A 24,146-nucleotide genomic window follows, 5' to 3' on the forward strand; every position below is an offset into this window, starting at 1 on the left:
TCACCGATGTACTTCTGAAACAAACCGATTTTAATGAACATAAAACAGATGTAACGTGAGGAGACGCAAAACACAACTATCTTCGTATAATCAGCTGTTCTATCCAACATAACCAAAAGAATGAACGTCACTTACAACCATTGTATTTGTTTCAAATATATATATATAAACGGAAAACAACTTTACCATCGAGAAAAAGAGCACTTCATTAGGCGAATTTTAAATTTAGAAACTGTAAAATATAAACGATAATACCAAGGCCAATTTTAAAATAAAATCGAATACAAAAATTTCAATCCAAAACAGGGCAAAAATATTCTAAACCTAAAAATAAGCGAGACAGACCCCGATGCCTTTTTAACTGAAACATCCGGTATAATAAGGACCTCCAATATACAAAATGGTAATAATATTAGGTGTTGACCTTAAACCTAGTTTTAAGTTTCTAAAATATCTTTATTATCACAATCGTTTCGCATGATTCCTGTCTCTGGTGACTACTGGGCATCTGTAGCCCCAACCAACATCAAGCGCGTGTACTCCTCCGAATACTGGCTCCTTCGTTGGATTACACATAAATATCGTCGTCCACCCCAGCAAAGAACTACGATGGCGAACTCACTAAACTTTGCCCGACTGCCAAATCTTGTAATGGAAAGATACCTCGTCTTAACTGCCAAAACGATTACCGGAAAAATCTCGGAGCAAAACATCTGGGAACGGCTGGAGAATCCCTCAACCCGGACTGAGGTCAGCTTCCACACTTATAGCCCACCCTAACAGACTAGCCTTTAGTAACTGTTTTCTCCCCAGGTAGATGCTCTTACCAGTCCAAGCAATCGACAGCAATCTCTAAATTTGCCAAGGATCGAAAATACCTACCGGAGACAGATCCTTGATGGCTTAACCTCAACCAGGCAACTGTACAGTAATGTGGGCAGTATAATAAAGTCAAGAAGTATAATGTCTGTATAATCTTGTAAATAATGTCAAAAGTATGTCTATACAAATATATTGTAAATAATTCCTTATTCTTTTGTTGGCTCTGGGGAATGAACCCGATTCTCGATATGGGCCCAGTTTTCCTCAAGGCCCTTGTCTACTAGCCAATGTAAAAGCCCCTGGCATTGCTACTGTGAAGGGTATATTGTATACATAATTTTTTGTATACGATAAAGATTATATATAATAGTAAGTATGCATTCATTGGGAATATTTAACAGTTCTTAATTGAGATTTACCCTGGGCCAATCTTTTTTTGTGAAGCCAGAGACATTCGCAAAAATGCTAAAGCTCCTGCATCACCTTAAGTCCCGCATAGGACTTAAGCTTTATGTTGGTTAGATTTAGTTCATTTATACTTTGGCGGTGGTGAGAAGAAATTAAACCGATTTTACTCAGTTACTGGTTAAAAGAACAATGAAACGAGGGCCAAAGGAATATAATTTACATTTTAGGAGTAACACTTAATTTATTGAGCAAGACGGAACATTTTCCATAACTACTTGAAGGCTGTATTTGAATGGGGAGTTTTAAAAAGTGGTTTGCAATCTTCAATGGCTTGATTTGTAAAATTCTCATCGATTGGTATTCAGCATAAATCTGATGAAATTTCCTTAACCTGTTAACGACAATAAAATTGCTTTGGTCGGTAATCAATTTCCCAATAGTTTCATTGTCCATTCAATCAGTCCTTACGTAGTGTTGAAAAATGATTGCAAAATTTGGCTCATATTGCATATAAACTTAACACGGTGTAGTAAATCAGAGTAAGCGTTATTTTCACGTATGCATACCATGTAATAAGCGATAATAGGTCAGTTTTCAGCTGTTTTAATTTTGCATTTTTTGAAGCGACTGACTGCCCAAAAAGAAAAGGATGAAATTCTGTTGGTCTGTGCTAATTTCAGAACTCAATGCAGTTTCTGTCAGTTCGTCTTAGTCGACAGTAAATATTAGAATATATTCAAAAGGGTTATGGAACAATCTTGGCGAAATTATGTGGAAACAGATTCTTGGAAAGATTGATTTAAATGGCAGAAATCAATTTCATCAAGGTTAAGGAGTTGCACGATTTTCCAAGACGAACCTAAAGTGACATGCAGAATTAAGCTCATGCATTCTCCCACAGCAGATGCATTTTTTATACAAAGCTGCAAGCTTTAATAAGTTAAGTCTCCACGTGCAGACTAGCCCATAATGTTAAATCGATAAATTCTAGCAACGCGCCCAACAAGAATGACTCAAGCAAAACAGAATCTCTTCATCTCGAACCTCTTATAAGAAATTGCAATTATATTCTCTACTCCAGTAAATAATATTTCGGTTTATTTATCGGTTAAGTAGACTGTTTTCATTGTAATATTTGTAATTATTGCTCTTTAATAGCGCTTTGGTTCACAGAAATTTTATTGCCAGCTGTGCCGGGACATCTGCCTTCGGAGTAGTTTTGGATTCATTCATATCAGTCCGATGTTTGGTCCACTTCATTGTCCGTGGTGCCAGTTGACACTTTCAAGAACAGAAACAATGAGTTGAGAACACCATGTAGTGCAGTAGTCAAAGGCTTAGTTATTAGCTATCGTGTAATATTCCCAATCATCTCCAAGTTCAGGGTGCCACTTAGCTTGGAGATGATTTGGATAAGAATTTGGTTTTAGTGTACTCCCTTGAAGTAGACAGTAATAAAACAGAAATTTTGGATATATTGCAAAAGCTGTTATCAGGTCGGCAACCTGTTATGGTTGTGGGACTCTGAAGTAATGGTTCTCATCCCCACCTGAAGGGGTCTCAAAGGATATTGTGGATGGCCAGGACATTTGATAATAAGTTAACAGGGTGCAGACAATTTGGCCATAGTAGCCAATGCGCCATTAAACCCCACGCCAACAACATAACAGGGTTGCAGAACAGTGACGTTGCCTAAAATAGAAGGTCGAGAAACACTGTCGTAAAGATCATGGCGAGAAGGCGCCTCCGTAGCCAGGTGGGAAGGAGCAGTAGTGCGTAGCACACGCTTCTTGATTAGACCGGGGTTCGAGCCCGTCACCACCAAATACGGAGGATGCGGAAAGGTCAGGGAATGACCACCGCATATCCCGGCGCAATATGGCCTTAGTTGCTAATGCTCCTAAAAACCAAATAACAAACAAACAAACATCATGGCGAGAATTTATCCAAGTAAAGACATAGTTGAGAATAATTAAACAGTTCGAGATAATACGAAGTGTGCGGGTTCAGAGAGGTACCTGAAGTGATTATAAACATGGAGATACCTTTCAAGTTGGTCTAATATTTTGATATGACTAAAAGAAGCTCAGTAATTTGCTACTGAATCACTAAGAAAATTTTCAGATCGGACTCGAGTGTAGAAATTGGCCAGCTGAATCATTTGCGGTTTGCAATTCATGCACTGCCTTATTTGGGGAAAGCCGTCGTGATAATTTAAGCAGAACAAACTCTGTTCTGCTTAAATTAAAAAAAAAAAAAAATGTTCGCTTGAGGGTCCTCAGAGTGCTTATGCAAAACCAGAATGTTACCCACATTCTGGGTAACATTCTCCAATATTCTTCGAGAGATTACATAGTGAATTCTATTTATCTGACTGCTACATAAAATTGTTCATTTTTTCTCGATTGTTTTGAATAGCATCCAATACCTCAGAAAAGATGGCCTTCGTAGCCGAGTGGTCAGGAGCGGGAGTGCAGTAGTACAGGCTCTTTGAGTAAACCGGGGTTCAAGACCCTGACTGCTAAATACGGTCGATCTGCCAACCCACACTGGACCAGCTTGGCTAATTATGGTCCATTTCCCTCAGCATGAATTGTTCAGGAGGCTTTTCCATCCTGCAGTGGGTTGATAATGGCTACAGTTTACTTTTTTTTTTTTTTTTTTTTGAGGCTTAAATTCAGCTTTGTAGAAATGTCATAAAGCTATGGCATACTAACTGGGGTCTGCGAACAAAATATGTGGGAGGGGAAAGAATGTTGTCAGAAGGTGGACTTTCTGCTTATGAGCAGAGTCCACCTTCCCCCAATGAGTTGCAAAGCAAAGAAAGATATACGAGCATGCTTAATCGTCACACTAATTCTGAAACGCAAGTGAGCTTCCCCCTCCTCATTTCTAAAAGCCTATAGATATAACCGATTGTGTATTATGCAGACTGCGAACAGACTTGCAGATGGAATTTTAATTTAGTTTTGAAATTTAATTCTTTTGAAACGCGAAAGGTTAAATTTAAGAAAGGTTAGAAATATTTTTGTTTGTCGATCACATTAAAAAAATTGGTATTTTATTTTGGTTAGTAAAGCGAGGAAACAAAAGGGTATCGGGCGAAAAAGTTCTCATGGCACTGCTGTATTAGGTAGCATTAACGTTCATGTTGTGCTTATTGCACAACGTAACACAACATTTGTTATGTTATGGCACAACATAACAAATTTTGTGTCATAACAAAACCTTTTTTGTTTTAGTTTCATTTAGTACGATTGCGAACAGAGAACCTTAGAATGCAGGCGTCAAGAGGATGTTAATGTATAAGTGGTCATTCTCTAAGCTGATTGTTCTTGTAGAACAGTCCGGATGCTTTGTAAACTCTCTCTAATGCAGTGTAAAATAAGAAGCTGGAATGAAAAATTAAGCATTTCCGCCTGCGATTAAAATGTACCTTTAAGAAATTAAAGGGATCGCAGATAATGCTCAGACTTTTCGTATTGCTTTCTGTACCTCTTCACTGAAGAAGTGGTAATTTTCTAGTCCATTTTCGTTTTGCCTGGCGCCACCAAAAGAATCTTTTAGAGTTTAGACAAAAGAAGAGGAGTAAATAAATTTGGCACATTTTTCTATATTTATGTAGCTTTGCTAATAGAAAAACATTATAGAATAATGTTGTTGGGAGGAAATGGACAAACACGGTTTGTCCATTTCTTTATAACGCTGACGGAAAAACATTATGGAATAAAGTATTTTTGTGAGGAAATGGAGTCAAGAAAGAAAAGTTCTGTGCCTTTTGTTATTTTCATGGTCTCGGGTGAACTGAGAATCCGTTGAGATTATTGCTGTTTTTGCTTATCTAAAGTATAAGATTATTTGAATCTACCGACCTAATCCACCTACAACATCTTCAACAAAAGTCTCAATTCAGTTTCATTATTAAAATCTGAATATAATGTATAGGGCGAATGTGACTGTTCCAACACCAAAATATATGCGAACCGAAAGAGTTTACATGAAACGAACCAAATTGGTTTGAGTATTCTTAACTTTCCTGAAGAGGACCTAGGATCAAAATCCCAAGCTATTCCTCCCACTGTCTCTGCCTCCCCCAGGGCCGCCATTTTCTTGAGATGGAGTTCATTCCATCCTTTTCTCAGGGAGATTGTAGTTGGAAGTCTCTGGAAGATTGTCTTTTGCATCAATGTTTTTTGGGTTAAGAGCTGCTTCAGTATATGAGTCAAGTGAATGTAGAGTATTCAACAACTTGTGTAGAACTAGCCTGAAAGATTTATTTATCTTTATAAGTGGAACATTTAGGATTAGTAATTGGCTTACATTAAAATGCCATATTTCAATCTGAATAGAAAAGTAGAGCAGGAAGTCGGTATTGGAAAGGAAGAAGTGGCCACTCAGACATAACTTAGTACATCGAGTTCGAAAGGGTATCGAATGATAATATCTAATAGGACTCAACGAAAGTCCTATAAAATTGACTTCGTATCAAATTAGGGTTATTAAAACCAATAAAAATTAAGACATTTTCGTTGGGCCACAGGCAAAGTTAATATTAGACAAGCAGTTTGAAAAAGCATTGACCACAGCTGAAAATATGCATGGATTAATTCAAAGCATTACTGCTTCAAAAATGGTGCAAATTTCCAATCCACTTCCAAACAATCTTCAGAATTAGATGATGAATCTGGTTAAACAGGATAATTGGGATTATATCCCTATCCAAATAAAATGCCACATTTTCGAAATCAGCAAAAATTCAATGACTTTGTGAAGGACTTGGGTTTAATGCATAGATCCTGACATCTTAGAAGGAATGGGGATCGGGTGTAGATGTTTTCACAAAGTTATACATTTTCTGTGCCGTTGTTTTGATTGGTATTTTTTATATATATATAAAATAATTGGTGTTGGTTACAAGATCAGTTTCTTCATGAAGAAATTTCCTTTTTTTTTTTTTATGGGCAGTTCAAGTAAAGATTTGACTGCCGTGTTGCTTCACAATGAGAACATACACCCATCGATTTTCCTGTTGCCTACTCTGTTCATATTAAAGATGGCTACGGAAATGTGAAGCATTAGGTTACAGAATATCAAGTACGATCAGTATAAATGGGATACCTATGAGACTTCAAGATGGTACTCCTTATGGGTTTGCAAGATGGTACTCCTTATGGGTTTGCAAGATGGTTTCACTAAGTCCCCTTGCTTTCTCTGCTTCTGGGACAGCAGGATAATAAGGTCAAACAAAGTTTTACTCCCATTCTTTTGTTTCAAGCTGGGACTGTCAAATAGTTTGTTAGAGCATGGGATCCTCAAGGTGACTAGTTCAAGTATATACAATCTACAATCTTTTCAAAATTATCCGACGCGAAAGTGAAAATGGCTATTTATTAGTCCACAACTAAAACAGACGTTGACTCTACAAGAAATGAAAAATAAAATGAATAATGCTAGGCAGCGTGGGGATGGATAATGCTAGTCCCTCCACTACAGTTCAGCTTCAACATTTGCACATGATCTAGGAGTTCGAGGGAAAAAAATGTTCTTAAACTTAAGTGATTACACAGACTTCAAAAACTGAAACTTGCGAAATAGGGTGTCTTTTCTACTACGTTCTTTCATTAAGTCTGTTACGCCCATTTCAAAATTAATATAAAATTCGGGTATCACGTAAGGATTTTCCACAAACTAAGAAAATACGATTTTCCTTATTTTGTAAATTTTATTTAACTCATTCAAATAACAATTTGCTAAGTGAATGAAACGCAATTAAAGTGAAAGAAATTGAAGATCGGAGTCATCAGATTTTTTAGAATAAATTCTAGATATTTTGGTTTCAAATGAACGTTACGTGGTTTTCTTTTATACATTACGACAAGCATTCCGCTTTCTCAGATATGTTCTTTGCATCTTTATTATAGATTGTTGAAATCGCTCGCCCTGTTCCTCACTGACCGAACTAAGATTTACATACCAACAACAAAGATATACTGTTTAGAAATCAGTGCATTATAGCCACAGTTGCTGATCCACCAAAAAACCTAACAGCAACTAAGATTTACTGGAGGCAAAGCGATTTAAAATGGTGACGCGACTCCAGCAAGTGAACCTTCAATTTCATCGTAATTTTTGAATTTATTGAGCATTTTTCCAGTAATACTCTCATAATTAGCATCTTTCTTACTCCCTAAGGATTGTGAACAGCATTTTTGCTACAAAAATGCTGCAGATCTTCATTGTATGTCAGAGTAATAGAGGACGATATATTGGGATAGCTTTTCGATCCACTGAATTTTTTAAATTCCTGAGGTCTAGCAAAGAACGGCTACCACGAAACCATCTTCTAATGTTGACCTGCAACTACCACAAGTGAGGTTCCCACAATTTCTGTTGATCACCCATTGCCATTCCAAAATAGGCTTCATATTACCTTGCAAAACTTCTGTTACTAAACGATGTGTTTTGTTTCACTTGCTTTCGACCTATGTTATCCACAAACAAAGCAGAACGTGTGTAAAGAACTTACGATTTTGTTTGGTAGACATAGTAAACAGAGAATAAAAAAACGCCCTTGTTATAAGAATATCACAGGCTCATAATATCACAATAATGGCACGTCAAAAACATAAAACCTTCAGTCGACGCCAAAATGTTTACACCAGAGAAAAACCAAAGACACTGTTGGATTCAGCGCGAAAGAATGAATAAAACGAGAGAGAAAATAGTTCCTGTTTCATCAACAATATGAATCTTTTGCGGGACATCTGCAATGAATTCTATTGATATACTGAAAAGTGTGACTTATCAATTCAACAGAAAGGCGAGGGATGTAGATCACACTAGACCAATCCGAAGAAGTATGAACACCCAGACCTTGCATCGTCCACAGCAATGTTCGTGAAGTAATAAGTATTTGAAAGCTACAGTGAAAAGCTTCCAGATAGGCATCTTCAAGCCTATGTGAGGCGAGTATATCTTGTAGTTATTGAGCTCCTTATAGGTAGCACGCGGTATCGAAGTTCACATATGGTCCGAACCTTCCCCTTCCCAGTTATCATGGCAATAAATCATTAGTTGAGATCTCCCCACGATTCATCACAGGCGCACAGTTCGTATCTTCTCCAGTATTTAAAATCTCCCCTCTGCTATCTCAAGCAAACAAGGCGGTAACCGAGTCTATCTCGGTTGTAAGGGACCAGTGGAGATTACACCGTTATCTCACTGTTGCGACGGAAGCGATGGAAAGCGTACTTCCGGGCACACACGCGCTCCTATTATTGCTTTGTCTGCAGTTCAGGTTTCCCAGCGATATATTTATTAAAGACCTGGGTTAGGTGTTTTAATTGGGGAAGGGATATGCGAAAGAGAACTTCTCGCGAAAGCCCCCACCCCAAAAAATTGAAATTTAATTCATTTATATATTTTTTTTAAAGAGAGATTTAAAAAATTTTTAAATTGAGTTAAAAAGTCAGTTATTTATCAGACTGAAATGTCATGATATTGATCTCGACTGCTGACGCGCCATTAAACCACCAAACGGCCAACCAACCCGTCCTTTACAAAAACCTTAGACTAAACCGAATTAATGATTTTCTATTGCAATCAGCATTCTAGTAGGCCTTTGTTAACGAAAGCTTCCTCTTCCATCTACAAACGTGTAATGTTCCAGTACACAAATGGACCTCAAATCAACGTGGAAATATTCACACATTACTTACTTTCATATTTAATATAAGAGTATATGATTATATTTAAAAATTCAGAAAATATATCTGCAGTGAAAAAGGCAGGCTTTGGTTAGTTAATATATTTTAAAAGTATATTATAGTTTATGTATTTTCCGTGTCCTTTTGGAAACAGAATTATATAATCCCTTTACTCAAAATATCATTTTACTATAAGTTCAAATTCAGTGTGCATAGTACGTGGCAGTATGTACAGGTGATGGACAAAATAATTGGAACACCTGATATGCAAATAGCAGTTTTCGTAATGGCAGTGTGGCGTATTTAAGAACACGCAGTGGTGATATTTTGTTTCTTGAAGGTACCATTGTGAAGAAAGATGATAAAAGATTTAGCCCCCCGACAACATCACACTGCTGCCTTAAAAATAACTGCAGAACTTCGTGTGAGTCGCAGCAATCTAGTTTCCAGAAAAACAGTTTGGAGAGAACTTCATAAAGCTGAAGTTTATGGTCGCTTTTGCCAAGCCACTCGTTACTGATGGTAATGCTAGAAAGGGGACGCAGTAGTGTAAGGAGCACAAAACTAAACAGTTAATCATTGGAAACATGTCATATTTACAGACTAATCATCATTCACACTATCTAATATCAGGGAGTTTACGTTTAGAGAGTGCCAAAGGAAGCGCATCATCCTCACTGACTTGTGCCAATCATCAAACACGGAGGAGGTCAACAATGGTTTCAGCAACAATATTTTGATATTCTTTAGGTCCTATCATCACCCTGAAGGGGCGAATTACTGCTACTGATTACTTTGATATTTTGAGTAACCGGGTTCGTCCCATGGCACAAACTTTGTTTCTAACAAAGGATGCCGTGTTTGGAGATGATAATGCTCCAATCTTGTTTTGACGAGATGAAACTATGATCTCCCATGGCCTGCACAATCACTAGACTGAAACGTTATTGAGCCACTCTGGGAATATTTGAAGCTGAGAGTGAGAAGCAGATTTCCTCCACCTTTATCACTCAAGAAGTTTGATACGCTCCTCCATGAAGAATGGTCCAGTATTCTTCTTAAAGTAATTCAATATTTATTGTATACTATTCCACGTAGAATGCAAGCTGTTTTAAAAGCAAAGGGTGGTCCAACACCATATTAGTGCATCCGTTATTTTGCTACCCTACTACATTAAAGAGATGAGTAGAACGAAATCATTATTTCATTGAAGTGTAAGTTCATCAATGAAATTGTTAAGAAGTGCAGAAGAATCTCTCTCTCTCTCTCTCTCTCTCTCAGCAGATCTGGCATGCCATAAACTTGAAGGCCAACACTGAACTTTATTGGCTTAGGTTATGAATTCATATGGTTCGCTCTTTAATCGGATTATTAGGGGGATGCGGTAAATGAGCGCGACCGTATAATCAGGACCGATTCGTCACGAGAATGTAAGACAGGAGGACAGGAACTCCCCCCTCACTTTTTTTTCCCACGCTGTGACCATATTAGGCTATCTTAGATGAAGGTTGCATGGTTTTTCATTCTAAAGAACAAAACACCATGCCTGGCCAGGCCATAGTATTTTCTGATAAAATTTAATGGTATTGTAAAGTAGATTCGCGACAATCATACTACCAAATTCTTTGTATTACGCAAACTTCTTTAAACTGTCTTTGAATTTTTCCAAGTGCAGATACATAATTTTCACAGTAATCAGGAAAGTGTGTGATCGGTTTTAATCCTCTGAATGTTGGTTACCATTTAGAGTTGACAAATACTGTAAAATTTTTAGGAGTACTCCTTGATTCAAAATTCTCCTTCGAGGACCATATCCAGTATATGTACAGCGGAAATTATAAAAAGCTTTAAAAAGCATTCTGGAGCCTGAAATTCGACCTCTGCAAGACTCTTAAACAAACCACCGTCGTGAAATTTCAAAACAGTTATTTTATAGTAGTTTTATACTTTTCAGAATAAATTTGGTAGGCTGTGGAGAAAGGCTATGAGGACTGAATTCAGGGCAAGGAAATGGGCCAGTAGAAGAAGTCGCATGTCTTACATGACAGCCAACGTCGAACGCTGCATTAATCTGAATTACTCTTCCTGTATGCACACAGATCCAGGTTGAAAATGGAAAATCTTTCTAGATCTCTGCTCGACACCAAGAATTAATATAAATAGTGAGAAATGATGCAAAGAAGCAAGCAGCTGCAGCATTTGTCTGATCTTTCTTTAAATTAATTCAAACTCCATCTTCCAAAATATTAAATGGAAGCGCTGAAATTTACAGAAGACAAGTCTACCTTGGAAAAAGACCTTTTTGTGCCTTTGACTAACCTTGCTCTTCTCTGTATTTGTTCTAACAGATCTACAAATGAGGCTTCCGGATCAGTACTGGAGATAGGGGCCTAACCATTGCCTTATGCAACTGGATAATTGCCTCGTTGTTTTTGCTGTCAATTTTTCTATATCATTGACAGAACCCCAGGAGCTGCCCTAGCAGCCTATATGTACCGATAGGGAACTTCATATCAGACTGATTATCCCTAGGTCTTTTTCATTCTCCATAACATTGAATCTAGTTGAATATTTGCAAAACAAGTTGGCTGGAGAGTTCCATCCAGTGAAATAGGAAGCTTATCATTGTTATCTTCGAAACTCGATAGACTGATCATCTTCAAGGATTACTTTCCCATATTCGCTGTCTTAAGAAATATATAGTTCAGAGAACAAACTTTGAGTCGACACCCTTCAGAAGCTGTCGGCGTGGACAATGCCCTTTCTGTGGTTAAGTACACGAGTTTGAATGACCGCGGTTCGATCTCATGTGACTACTAAATACGGTTATGTCGTTGTTTTCTCTGTATATTGTGAACTCCCAACCCTTATGCGGTCTTCTTGAAGTATAAACAGAAAATTAGAAAGGCCGCTGTAGCCGAATGGTGAAGCGCGAGGGCATAGAAGTACATGCGCTTTGAGTGACCGTGATTCAAGCTGGCCTGACTGCTAAAAACGATGACGTTCTTGTATCTCTTTATCATTTAAACTTGTGTGACCATATGTGGTCGTTCTGTACTTTATTTTTTTTTATCTGTAATGACCACAGTAGGCGAATGTTGTCTGAACAATCAAAGATTGTCTCATGCTTTGAAAATTTTATTATTTTTATGTGGTTTTGATTTGTAAGGTGATCGTGTACTTAACCACAGATTCCCTTGAGTGTTTATATGGGAATCAAAGTTGTAATTAAATTAACTCTTGCTACTAACCAAAAAATATAAAACAACCAAAGGTCTTTCTATTTCCACTGCTGAAATCGTTCCGATCGAGTTAATTGCTAAAGGAGATGAGTTATAAAGCCAACTTGTGAACCGAAGACTAGTCTGATTAGCATTTGTTTCAAATCTGTGGGTGAGAAGCAAAAGTCTTGTATTTTGATGTTGGGCACAGCTCGAGTATTTCAAAATTAGCATCAATTAACTTTACCTACTTTTAGTAAAATTTACTCCACGTCTGACGTAGCCCAGTGGTCAGGAGCGAGAGTGCATAGCACGCGTTCCTTGAATGGACCGGGGTTCCAGCCCGTGACTACTAAATACGATAAATATTTGTATTGACGATTTATTGTAAACTCTACTGACTTGGTTGTCATGCCGGAGTATAAACAGAAAATTTATTTATTAATGGAGTGGGATAAATTCGTGTCTAACCAAATCCCCGATGAGCTACTGTTCTTACATATAAACCCTTTGTTGGACAGATTGTCCCTTGTATTGCGTTTTGAGTGCAAATTATTGAGAGACCCTTCCTTCTAGAGTAATCGAGATATTGGGAATGCGAGCCCATGGAATGATGGATGGAGCATTTTTTGTTATGTCCAGATTACACATCTTAAAACCCTGAAAATATAATTAACTAATTAGAAACCGTAATTAAACTAAAAAGATTTATGCAGATTTTAAAATACATCCTCAATTTATTTTCCTCATTAGGGCGAAGCTGCTCGCAATTAGAAGCGAATTAAACGGGTGAGAATTTCTGGCTTTCATTGAACTCAGAGAGAAACGAAGCGAAGCAGTTGCGGCCACTCCTTTCTTCTTCCTGACACTCGTTTAGACTCGCGTGGTGGTGACTGCGCGGACGTCTGATCTCGACGGTCCTTGAAGCAGCGATTGTGCAAGCAGACGCGGACATTCGTGTTAGCGCTCCTACTAATAGTGGAGAAGAGGAGGAGAGCCTGTGACAGGAAAGATACACGAGGGATGTGCAGCTTTTGGCCAGTAGGTGAACCGCACTTTGTTCGCAGAGTCCCCAGAGGGCGGCACTGTTCGACTATGGAGCACATACAAAGTGGTCGGTTGACGGAAACATAAATACTGCAAAATGCATGTTGAACGTTGAGTGGGTTAAATGAAACGAACTCGCACGCATTCGAAGGAAGGACTTTTAGAGAAAGTTAAACATTTATAATTCCTTCAGGAGTTGTATTTTATCTTTCTCTAAAGCCTCACCTGTTTGAGGAAAAGAGAACGCAGAACTTCAACCTTCGGAAAGGTTGTTTTACAACGAGTAACATCAGCCTTCCTTTCAATGAAGGATTCCACGTCTCATCTTCACGCAGATTCTGTTTGATCTACTAATACGATGCTGGTGATTATCTGAAAAATGTTAAGCTTTTCCAAGCTTCTTTTCTTCTTCACTGGAATTCTAAATCCATAACACAGAGCAGGTCACAAATCAACTGAAAAATCATTTATACTTATCACATACACAAATGATCTCAATCGGGGTCTCTTTAGAGGAATACAATCAGTCAGTTAAAGTTAAAAAAAAGACCTGTCCATCTTTATTAAAATTAATTGTCTGATATAGTTTGATACAGGTACACAATAATAATAAACTTATCTTCTTTCATTATTTTTAATTCATTCAGTTTTCGTTATAATAATAATTCTTTGATTCATTGAGTTTCCTTCTGATGTGTTGAAACTGTTTCGTATATAACGTATCTTGCCACAGATCGAAATGGTGGGTTTGAAAAGTTGCTGTTTGATTCTTCTGTAGCGTAATCTAACCAAATAATCAAAGATACCTTTTACCTTGGCAGTAAGACTGTCAGTCAGATCCGCATACTCTAGTTGGAAGTGTCTGTTCTGAGGAAGAAGAAACATGGAAATAATTCCGTTGTCTGAGCTCGAGTGTTTTTTTTTGTTTTTTTTTTAAAGCTGCTTGAAGTGGTTGCTGGAGTGAACACCATCCTCTCTGCCTTCATAAAAACGTTAATCCCTCGAGATTCATTATTACGTGCGTGTCAGTACATACGTATAATTGAAGCGGCGAATTTCGTCCTCCGCTCCAGCTATTTATATCTGTCCGTCCAGGAAGACAGCAAATTAATAAAGAGTGGGAGGCAGTTGTCTTTCTGCATCTTCCTGATGACAGTCAACCCTTCACATAAATCTCTACGGTGGTCTCCTCCGGAGTTTAGAGGTAACGAGAGAGCCTTCATTTAGTTTGGTAGCCTGTCGTGGCACGTTAAGCGGCTCACTTGTTTGGTAGCTTGCCAGTTTTTAGGGTTCGTCGTAACAGAAGGCTGCTCGCATCACCTGATGCAGAAAATGCAGACAGAAATAGAAGAGGAGAGTAAACAGCGGATCATCTCTTTCTATATTTGACTACTTCCCTTTTATTTTTTTTCTTTTGGCCTATTGATTTCTAAATAGCAGAGGGAGCGTGATGGTTGTGTTTGGGCATTGAGGAGGAACGGGTTTCGATAACAGAACCGAAACAGTTCCAGGACAAAAGTAATTGACGAATAACAATTGACAAGTAATCTTGCCTCAGGACACTGATTGTATTTCGTCTTACTCAGCGTAAAAACAAAACAGGTGAGGACTTCTTGCAGGACATTTGAGTTCGTCAATTAAAAATACATTCACGTTTGTTTATTTATGAAATCAAAGCATCAGATTTAATGTGGTTGGGCCTCGCAGTTGACTATACTCAATTAAAACAGCTGAAGACTCTAATGTGAATAACACTACGTTCAGTAGATGACCGATTTTAAACTATCTCATATACGATTCTGTCCTATAACTGCATTAATTCGGAATAGTAAAGATTTAAGCAATCATATAAGCAAATAGTTGCCTATTGTTAATAAGAGAAACGTATTGGGCTATGACACACAGATGCAACCTGTGAACATCTTGTTTCTAAAGTGGATTGGAGACTCCAGTCAATAGATAACTTGATTAATTGATGAAACTAATGGGAATTTTGCCATTCTAACTACATGATAACGTATAGTGAATGATCTGGTGAGCTTAGTTTGATGACGTTGACTGATTATTATGGAACTGTTGTAGTGAAGGTAAATCAGGATTCTGATTCAATGATCGCTAAGTGGTGTGCCCTAGTGAGCTTCTATGCCTTACCAGAATTACGCTTATTCCATCAACATATAAGAAATAGCCAAATGAATTAAAAATTGAATTAAAATTCAGCGAATACGAGTATTTTCCATGAATATACTTCTTTTATAAGTTTTTAACAAATAGAAATACAATTTGCCTATTGAACTCTTAAAACTCTATCTTCTAATAATTAGTGGTTTATTATTATTATTTAACTTCATCTTCTAGAACTTTTGATTCGTTTATATTTAGTTTACAATTGTTAGATTCAGTTTTTGGAGGAATGTTCAAAACTCGGGTCCAAGTGTAGCAAACAAAGTTGGCTTAGAAACGATGGTGACAGTACAGTTGATTCGGAACTTGTTACTTGTTTGGAGACGTGGATATCCCGTCAGAAAAAGGGTAGAAATTCTTAAAGGCTGCTGTAGTTAGCCAGCCTTTGGCTGAAGGTTCTATCGTGAATTACTAATCTGACCATGAACACACAAGTGTACAAACATAGGCTTAATACGCTATAAATGAGATAACGTACTCTGATCAAAGTAGCCCATGCTCAAAGAAACCTCCAACCGGAAATACGTGTCTGTTTGCTATTTTTATCTGTTTTATACAAAGTATAAGTATCATACAAAAAGTGCAACTGAGTTTGATAGCACTGCATCTGGCGGAAAATGGAACGTATCTATTGGCTGACTTTGGTATATTTCATTTTTGTGCCTAGCACGTCGTGTGGCAACATAAAAATTAACTCCTCTTTCGAAACGAATCCAGCTCTCAACTTCCAGTAACATATTGAGATTTTGTTTCATTACTGCGCCAAAGTAAGTGACCACTTACTGCTTTTTCCTCTCTCATGGAAGCCATGCTGCACTGAAACGCTTACTGGAAAATATGGTGGGGCTTGTTTTGGTAGTTAAATCTCTTCTTGCTCAGAAGGATGGGGTTTGTCTACCAGAGCTCATTTTTCTGAGTTAGAAGACGAGATCTGATAGATAATCTCATGAGTAGCAACAAAAGGGAAACTCTTCTAAGATAATAAAGAGAAAATTACCAAAGTTATATTTTTGGGTTATTTTTTCCACCCTAATTTATAAACGGCAGAATACAGTGACTGACGCAGGATAAATTAAATCTAAAAAAAAGAAAATTCAAAAGCTTTTTGCGTTATATGAGCCCCCTCGTGTTTTCTCATCGGTTATAAAAATAGGGTTATGTGATTAGTTTTGAGATCATGCGACAGAAAGGATAACTGTGAAGGTAATTACAAAACGTTGAAGAAAATTACAAAACAAAGCTCTTAATATGAAAATACAGTATCCTTCAAAACCTATTTTCAAGTACAGTTAACGCGTTTAAGAAATTATATGTAAAATGGAAATAATTGTCTATGCGCGTGTTATTTGCAGAATATTGAAAAAAAGTTTCATTTTATATTACAGAATATTTTTAATTTAAGCCATAATATACAGAACAGTAATATAACAAAGAAAAAAGACATTTACAGGAATAATTTAATGAGCTTGTAGCAAAATTCGTTACTGTTCGTGCATCAGCCATTTATTTAGTTCAAATTGCAGGGCAGAATCGGCTTTTTCTCTAACAGCTACAAATTCCGAAACCTCTTGATCTCATAACAGAGGAGCCTATTTTATAGAGGCTTTTTATATAAAAAGTATAACTCGCTGTATGAAATACTAACGAATTCATTGAGGTCTACTGCTTATCACGCTTAACTGTCTTAATAATGGGCTTTGGAAGCCATCTACTAATCTACTAACGCAAATGAGACCAAGCTCATGGCAACACATCCTTTCTAAATCAATTACAATCCCCAATATATAATTTTGAGCTCTACAACCATTTTTAAAAACAGTCAATTAAATATACAGTCCTATTCAAACTATGCTAGCAAAAAGCCTTTCAAATTCAAGGCATCCATTGCATAAAAATAAGTTTGCTGTTTCTGGCAGAGTTGCGTGATGGAAGATAACCTATTTAATTATATTTCTAGTAGGAGATCGGTTATCGATATAAGATCAGGAATTAAGAATATTTTATTATTGATTCCAGCGTGTTGCAGATGCCCGAGTATAGCACATTAACATCAATGTATACAATCAAAAGGTTACACGAATTAAGCTTAAGATAAGTTAATAGTTAAGCGATGAATGATTGATATTTTTACTACACCCTTTAAGCAACGAGACTAAGAGAAAATTGATGGATAAATTTCCGCTGAAATGAAAATTGAATTAGAATGGGATGGCAGCGTTTATTTCAAACCCTACTGGAAGTTACACATTCACCTTTGAGTCTTTGAAAAGTCTCCAACGAACGTATGGACAACCTAAAGTTGTCTGTACGCTGATACAGGATAACGCATATCGGTAAGTTTTGCCATGACGACAATAAGGTCATGATGAAGTGTTTGCCAGAGCCATATAACCAAATGTTAACAAGGCGTTATATGCTTGTAATGAAGATTTACGATGCACAGTTTGGTTTACGGATGCACAGAGTAAACGCTCATTCTTCATCGCGAATGTTTGTTTTCATGCCGTAATGCAGTAATTTCTAAAGACATCCAATCTAATCTTTCGAAAAGAATCGCTTTATTTATAAGTTAAATCTCACAAAAGTGAACTATTTTCGACAGTTTTTATTTTTTTATTCTTTGGAGTAACTTAATTCTTGAATTTAGTAATTAAATCGAAGACATCCTGGTTTAAAAGGCTGTTAAATGTCCTTGCAAGGTCGAGTGTAACAGTTCAATCGTATTTCAGAAAAGTAAAAAACAAACGAAAAAATACTCTTCAAAGGAAGACAATTCCCTGCTACAATTCCCCCTTTCAAGCAACTGTTGCAGTGACGTAAAAAGTGGTTCGCCAGAGGAAAGGTCATCAGTAAGTTTGATAAATGTATCGCTGTCAGACGTTAAATCCCTTAGACTAACTGATGGTGTTGGCACAACGAACTGTCCTTCTGACGGACCAAAGTTACTTCGTGTAATCACGTGGATTGCGATGCTGTGATCTTTGACCCTTATGAAGATCGTCAGCTAATAATACAATTCTTCAGAAGTCTTAGGTGGGAACGAAATAAACTTTGGTGGCCGGGTTTCAGACCTGAAGAAACAGGTTAGGGCAATGATTTAGCTGCTGGATATATTCCATGAGATTTACATCCTTTGATATCCCTGCTATCCCCGGAGTTAGCTTCAAGTTCGAATCGCTTTTCTAGCGCCCACCGAACGTGTGGTTCAATACGGTCCGACACCTCAGAGATATTCAAGTAACGATTGCAAATTGTGCGTTTTTGAAATTTTTTTTGGTAGATCAGTTGTCGATAAGGAAGGGGAGGGGGAATTACCCAGCAGAAATATGGAAAAGCTAAGAATTTGAGTACTTCTGATTATTCGCTTTACTTAAACACAAAAAATGTGTATGGTGGAGTGCTTTGGCTCACAAGCATCGAAGATAGATCGAATTTACAATGGCATAAACTATGAACTTTATGGAGCAAGAATTTCTGTTTTTCTTATCTTATATCAGAGTATGAGACCCCTCCTATGAGCGAAAACAAGGGTTCTACTACATGTTACATGTCCCTGAAAGGGAGGTGGACTAGCATCCTTTGGCACCCAACTGCGGAAACATAATCAGTGTACTTTAAAGCTTTTTGTGTGAATCAAAAATTATTGGACTTACGATATTGCACACATTAAAATGTGCGTAATATCATACGTTCAATTCTATTCCAAGAGACAAGAAAAGAAAAAATAAAGGCATCTATTTAATAGGAAACCGTATAGCACATGCAAAAACTGCCCATCCCGCTTACGTAGGGATGTTTTCATAACTTGTGAACTGCTTACAAATAAAATCTAAAAGCATTGTATTCATAATCTCTCAATGAGATCACGAATATAAAATATAAGCGATGGGAACAATAATTTTAAACAAGTGGTTTGGTAATCTACGTGATGCTGTTATGAAGAACCGTAATTCGAAACAGCCTCTCAGAATAAGCCACTAACGATTTTTTTGTCTGACTCGCATAAACGGAAAGAGTATCTCTGTTTCTGTGAGTCAGTTTAACTCGAATTTCTGTCTTAATCTCTAAGAAGGGGAAAAAAGTTTTTGGATTTATATTTTTATACTTCAGAAGAACAACAAAAGATAACGTTGGTAACTTGCGAATGAGAAACTGCTTCTAAAGCGCGAATATACAAATCGGCCATTACGAAAGAGTAACGGAATGAGAGAGAGAGAGAGAGAGAGAGAGAGAGAGAGAGGGGTGGTCTGTACATTGCAGTTTCAATTTTGCATCCTGGCTAAGACAAGTGCATCGTTTTTCTCTAAAGCTTTGCCGTTACTGGAATTTATGACACCATAAACCTGAACTTATCCTTGCATTGGGGGTAATTGACACGAGTGAACGTAAAGACTAAAACACGAGAGGGTTCATTCCTCGGGGGTGAGAGGCAATCTCGATATTTTTATTGGTAAGGCGTTTGACAAGGTGAAGCTGAATTTCTTGAATGTGCGCGCTGTTACACGTGCGGCAGGAAGTGTACGTTAGTCTTCCCGTTTCTTGTCACTCATCCAACAAGGATCTAACATTTAAGGCGTTTTAAACATGCATTAACAGCAAATATCTACAGAGAATGTTGATGCCACACGCATTGGACATTGGCATTGTTGAAGTAGAAGGATATATTGAACAATTCCATGAACAATTAATTCGTAGGTGGAAGATTTGTTTCTGGTAAGTTGTTTTGGATTATATATATGACAAAATAGTTATGTCCTAACTTGAGTACTCCATGCGGGTTCACTTTAGGGTGGATATAGATCTGTTGGAAAGGGTGCAGAAAAGAGTACTCTTACCAAGAAAGGTTTCTCTTTTGTAAATTGCAGCGTCTCTTTCTGGGATAGCACAGCACACATAGGGCAACAAAAATTAAAATTGGAAAAGGATGGTTGTAGGGTAGATGTGAGGACATTTTCTTTGATCCAGATAATAATTAAGTGTCGGAAGTAACTTACACGTGGTGTTGAGAAGTGGATAGTTTGAATAAAAATTAAAGGAGGATTAAACAAATTACTTGAAGGGATGGGCAAACGTAATGAATATTTTTATGGTTGATGTTGTATAAGCCGTGCTTCCTTGCATCATTTGCCATTACTGTTTAAGAGGATGGCATTTTCCAGCAGACCGGAAATGCCATCCTTTCAAATTGCATTCGAAAAATCTTTGCTGTCATTTTGTTGAATCCGAGTTCTTTAGTAAATTTCTCAATTGCTGAAATCCAATGAAAATTGACGTGTAAACAGCGATGTTTACGATGCCTTTACACGTGTTACAGAGAAGTAAACCACTTTGCCTAATTTACACACTGCTGTCAGTCTTAACTACAGACTGCTAAGATGCCAGATTAGTCTTCCCGGAACCTGCTAGACTGATTCCGATTTGCATAAAGTATTCCGAGGAGCGAACCACTTTCCATGGAGGTCCGGTAGGGCTTTTCAGTGTTTAGCATTCCATTGATTTGTGCGGATGAATTCACTGAAGACTCTTCGAAATGCGCTTTTAACAGATTTTCATTTATCATTAATAAAGTAGTAAATCTTCACATAATTAGCTGTTTCTTCGTCTTTAGCTTTACTCGAGTAATTACTTAACTAACAAGAAATGGGAGAACAAGCGCGATGATTTCTTTACGCGTGCAAAGATCTGCCCCTTCGCGTCCGTCATCTTGTCGCGTACACAAATTTGCATTAATTTGAAGATAGACTGGAGTGATCAGCTGTCCCCATGAAATACTCGTCTGATTACGGCTGCCAGCATCTTCCCTTAACAGCGTAGTGGTTGCGTTGGATGGCTAAGACGAGGATAATCTTTAGCGGAATCGACGAGTCAGTGTGCGCAGGTTTTAGCCTCGCCGATGGTGTTCAATTTGTTTGTCACCGCAAGACGTTCCCCAAGATCTTAGCTTTCAGAGTTAGAGCTCGCTACTCTTTTCTAAGTACCACGTGGACGATTCATTGCCTCCGATTCTATTTGTTGCTGGATTACTCTGACTGCTTTTTCTTTGCCGATGGGTTCCTTTTTTGCGCATAGAAATGAACCCCCAGCAGATATACTTCACGTTAAATCATGTAGTTTACATCATGGAGTATCCAAACTGTAATAAACTCTTGTATAAAATAAATTTTGATATTTAGTCGAATTTTCCTTATATTTGTATGTCTCCAACGATCTGACTAACTTCATGTCAAACTAAATAAGTCCCGAAACACGTTACACCAATTAAACGAAAGTATTTTTTAATAAGAATTTTCTTAATTAGTAAAATGTTTCTAATTAAGAAAAAATTCCTATTCTCAACAGCTTGAGAATGGGCTTTGACAAATCAGTGTGGATGAACTAACTCCTTCCTCCAAACCCAACAGAGGTCATCCGGAGTTTTACTTTTCGGGTGGGACCTCTGTGATAAAGAATTGTAAAATGGCCTCCTCTTATTTAAAAGTGAACCATCTTTACTCAATATATCAGAATCGCTTTCATTAGGAACAAAGGTATAATAATAACAGTGAATAATTGCTCTTTACCTACCATCAGCTTATTTTAGTTGATTGGCTGTTGATCATCAACAGATTGTGTCGATTCCTTCGACGGATAGACTGCGTATATTCTAAGCTGTTTTCGGGATGAAAACACTCGAGAGTGAAACCTTACTTTCCTCATGAGAACAGGTAACTCAACTATGAGTGAAAAAGCCGTTGGAAGTTTTCAGAATCGAGTCTGTCTTTCCAAGAACGACATGGAATGAAATAGCTGCTGTGATGCCATAGAGTACAAACAGGATGGAACCCCAATGTACAGCCAATACTTCAAACGTGAATGCAAACTTTGCAGACTTGGACAAATTTATAACAAAGAATTAGATTTCTTTGTTCAGGTGTATAACTGCGTACAAAAGCAGTTATAACTCAAGTTTTGGATCATTTAGGGCATTATAGGATTGCCATGTTGCCTCTAAACATAGTTTTGGGCAAGTTCAGTAAAAATTCTTGTGGGTCGCTGAAATCTTAATAACTTTAAGTAATCTCTACTATATTGGTATAATTTTTAATGTTGATAATTTCTTTAAATGTACAAAATAGTTTTAAGTCAAATGACAACCGCTGTAAAAATAATCTGGCGGGGTTACTTCATCTTAACGTTTTACATATGACATCTCTCATAACAGGTACCTGAAGAATTCTGTCCCACGTGATCATTTTAAAAACAGAAAAAGAAAGATTGAAATAAGGTCATGAAAAGTGTTCATCGCTGCCTGTTATATATGGCAAACTCCCCCCCCCCCTTTCTTTCAACCACTGAGGCCTGTTGATCAACAATCACGTCATAGCCACTTTTACAGTAATCTGTTTTTAGCCCTTCATTGCATTTCAATGTTCAGTCTAAAAATACAAAATGAAAAACAAAGCAACTTTCGTTGGCAATTGCCTCAACAGTTTAACAAGTTCATTTTTTAGAGAGAGAGAGAAGAAAAGAAACACCTACCTGCAGCGCTGGCAAACCGCTCCCTCCAGAGAGCTGGACTCTGCATCATACTGGGCCAGTAGAGGTGCGGCCGACCTGGAAGTTCACCTAGTCCCAATTTATGAAGTCCACCGTTCGCTGCACTGAAGTACATACCAGCGCCGACCCCTAGGCCAAAGCGGGGGAGTGCGCCCAGTGACCCTAGGGTAGGGCCGGCTGTCATCGCTGCAGGCCGACTGAGAATGTCGTTAATCCCGTGTGGGGTTGCCGATGGAGTGCAGGTGTTACCGAGTCCTACAGCGGACGGCTTCAAAGCCTGTGTGCTGGGATATGGGGAGACCGGTGATGGTTTGATGTCCGCCATGGAGTGTAGCGCGGCAAGAGGAGGGTTGCCGAGCAGAAATGCGTTCTGTCTCGAAGCTTCCATGTTGATATTGAGCATTGATAACATAGAACTGGCCGCTGTCGTTGTGGCTGGGGTGTTGAACTCTAACATCCTGTACGGGCGGATGATTCGCGAGTCTTAAAACAAAAGAGAGTCGAGGCCGGTGCTGTAAGTACCATGTACCAGGTCCACACGAACAAGTCTCAACACCAGTTCGGCACGTTCAAGAAGGCCTGCCTTCACACTGTCTCACGGATCACCGACATCTACTCCATTCGAAATGTCCGAAAGTCTCGTGCGGTTATAGGACCCCAAAAGCAGACTGTAGCCCGTACAACGACCGTGTGTCGAAAAGGCCGTCGAAATGGGTGTGAAATACCAATGACGGATCGCGCGCGTGAAGTGTGTAAATGTTCTTTCGTGCGACGGCGAGGCGGGGCTCGCGCGTTGTTCCGATTGGCGGGCCTCAGACTTCTTTCTCTGCCGTAGCGGCTTCCGATCGGCAGCAACGACCAATGTTTGCCCTCGAAGCGCTCGACAGCCCTGTTACCGCCTGCGGGGACGGAGGTAGCCAATATGTCGGCTAAGTCTAACACGGTGACTTTGTCTCACTATCTCCCACGAACAAACGAATGACACTTAATGAAGCATGCTGGAACTGAATGACCCTGCGGTGGCACGTGCATACGCGCTGTCCCACAAGAAGGCAGCTCGTGTGAAGGGCTGATACGGAAAATTAGCGATTCAGCTGATAGGTACTCACGTTATTCTAACGAAGCGTAGTGTTTTGTAAAGGCAATTAGGCTTATCTAAGAACACAGACATTGTTTAGCTTCCTCAGCAAGATTACCATAGAAAAGCGTAGGAGATATGCAG

The 24,146-nt window shown here is 38.2% G+C and overlaps 1 protein-coding gene across 1 annotated transcript in view; it reads right to left on the reverse strand.

Annotated features, from left to right (window-relative positions):
• The window catches only part of LOC150085787 (homeobox protein Nkx-6.2-like), a 64,635-nt gene extending 41,061 nt beyond the window's left edge, over positions 1–23,574 (reverse strand). Inside the window, exon 1 of the mRNA XM_090373485.1 lies at positions 22,907–23,574. Within this exon, the coding sequence (XP_090229611.1) occupies positions 22,907–23,381 (475 nt within the window). The 5' untranslated portion in view covers positions 23,382–23,574. The remainder of the gene's footprint in view (positions 1–22,906) is intronic.
• Between the last annotated feature and the right edge of the window lie 572 nt (positions 23,575–24,146).

The sequence above is a fragment of the Mastigoproctus giganteus genome, chromosome 5 (assembly GCF_048544385.1).
Source record: "Mastigoproctus giganteus isolate SK-2022 chromosome 5, ASM4854438v1, whole genome shotgun sequence".
Taxonomy (NCBI): Eukaryota; Metazoa; Arthropoda; class Arachnida; order Uropygi; family Thelyphonidae; genus Mastigoproctus; species Mastigoproctus giganteus.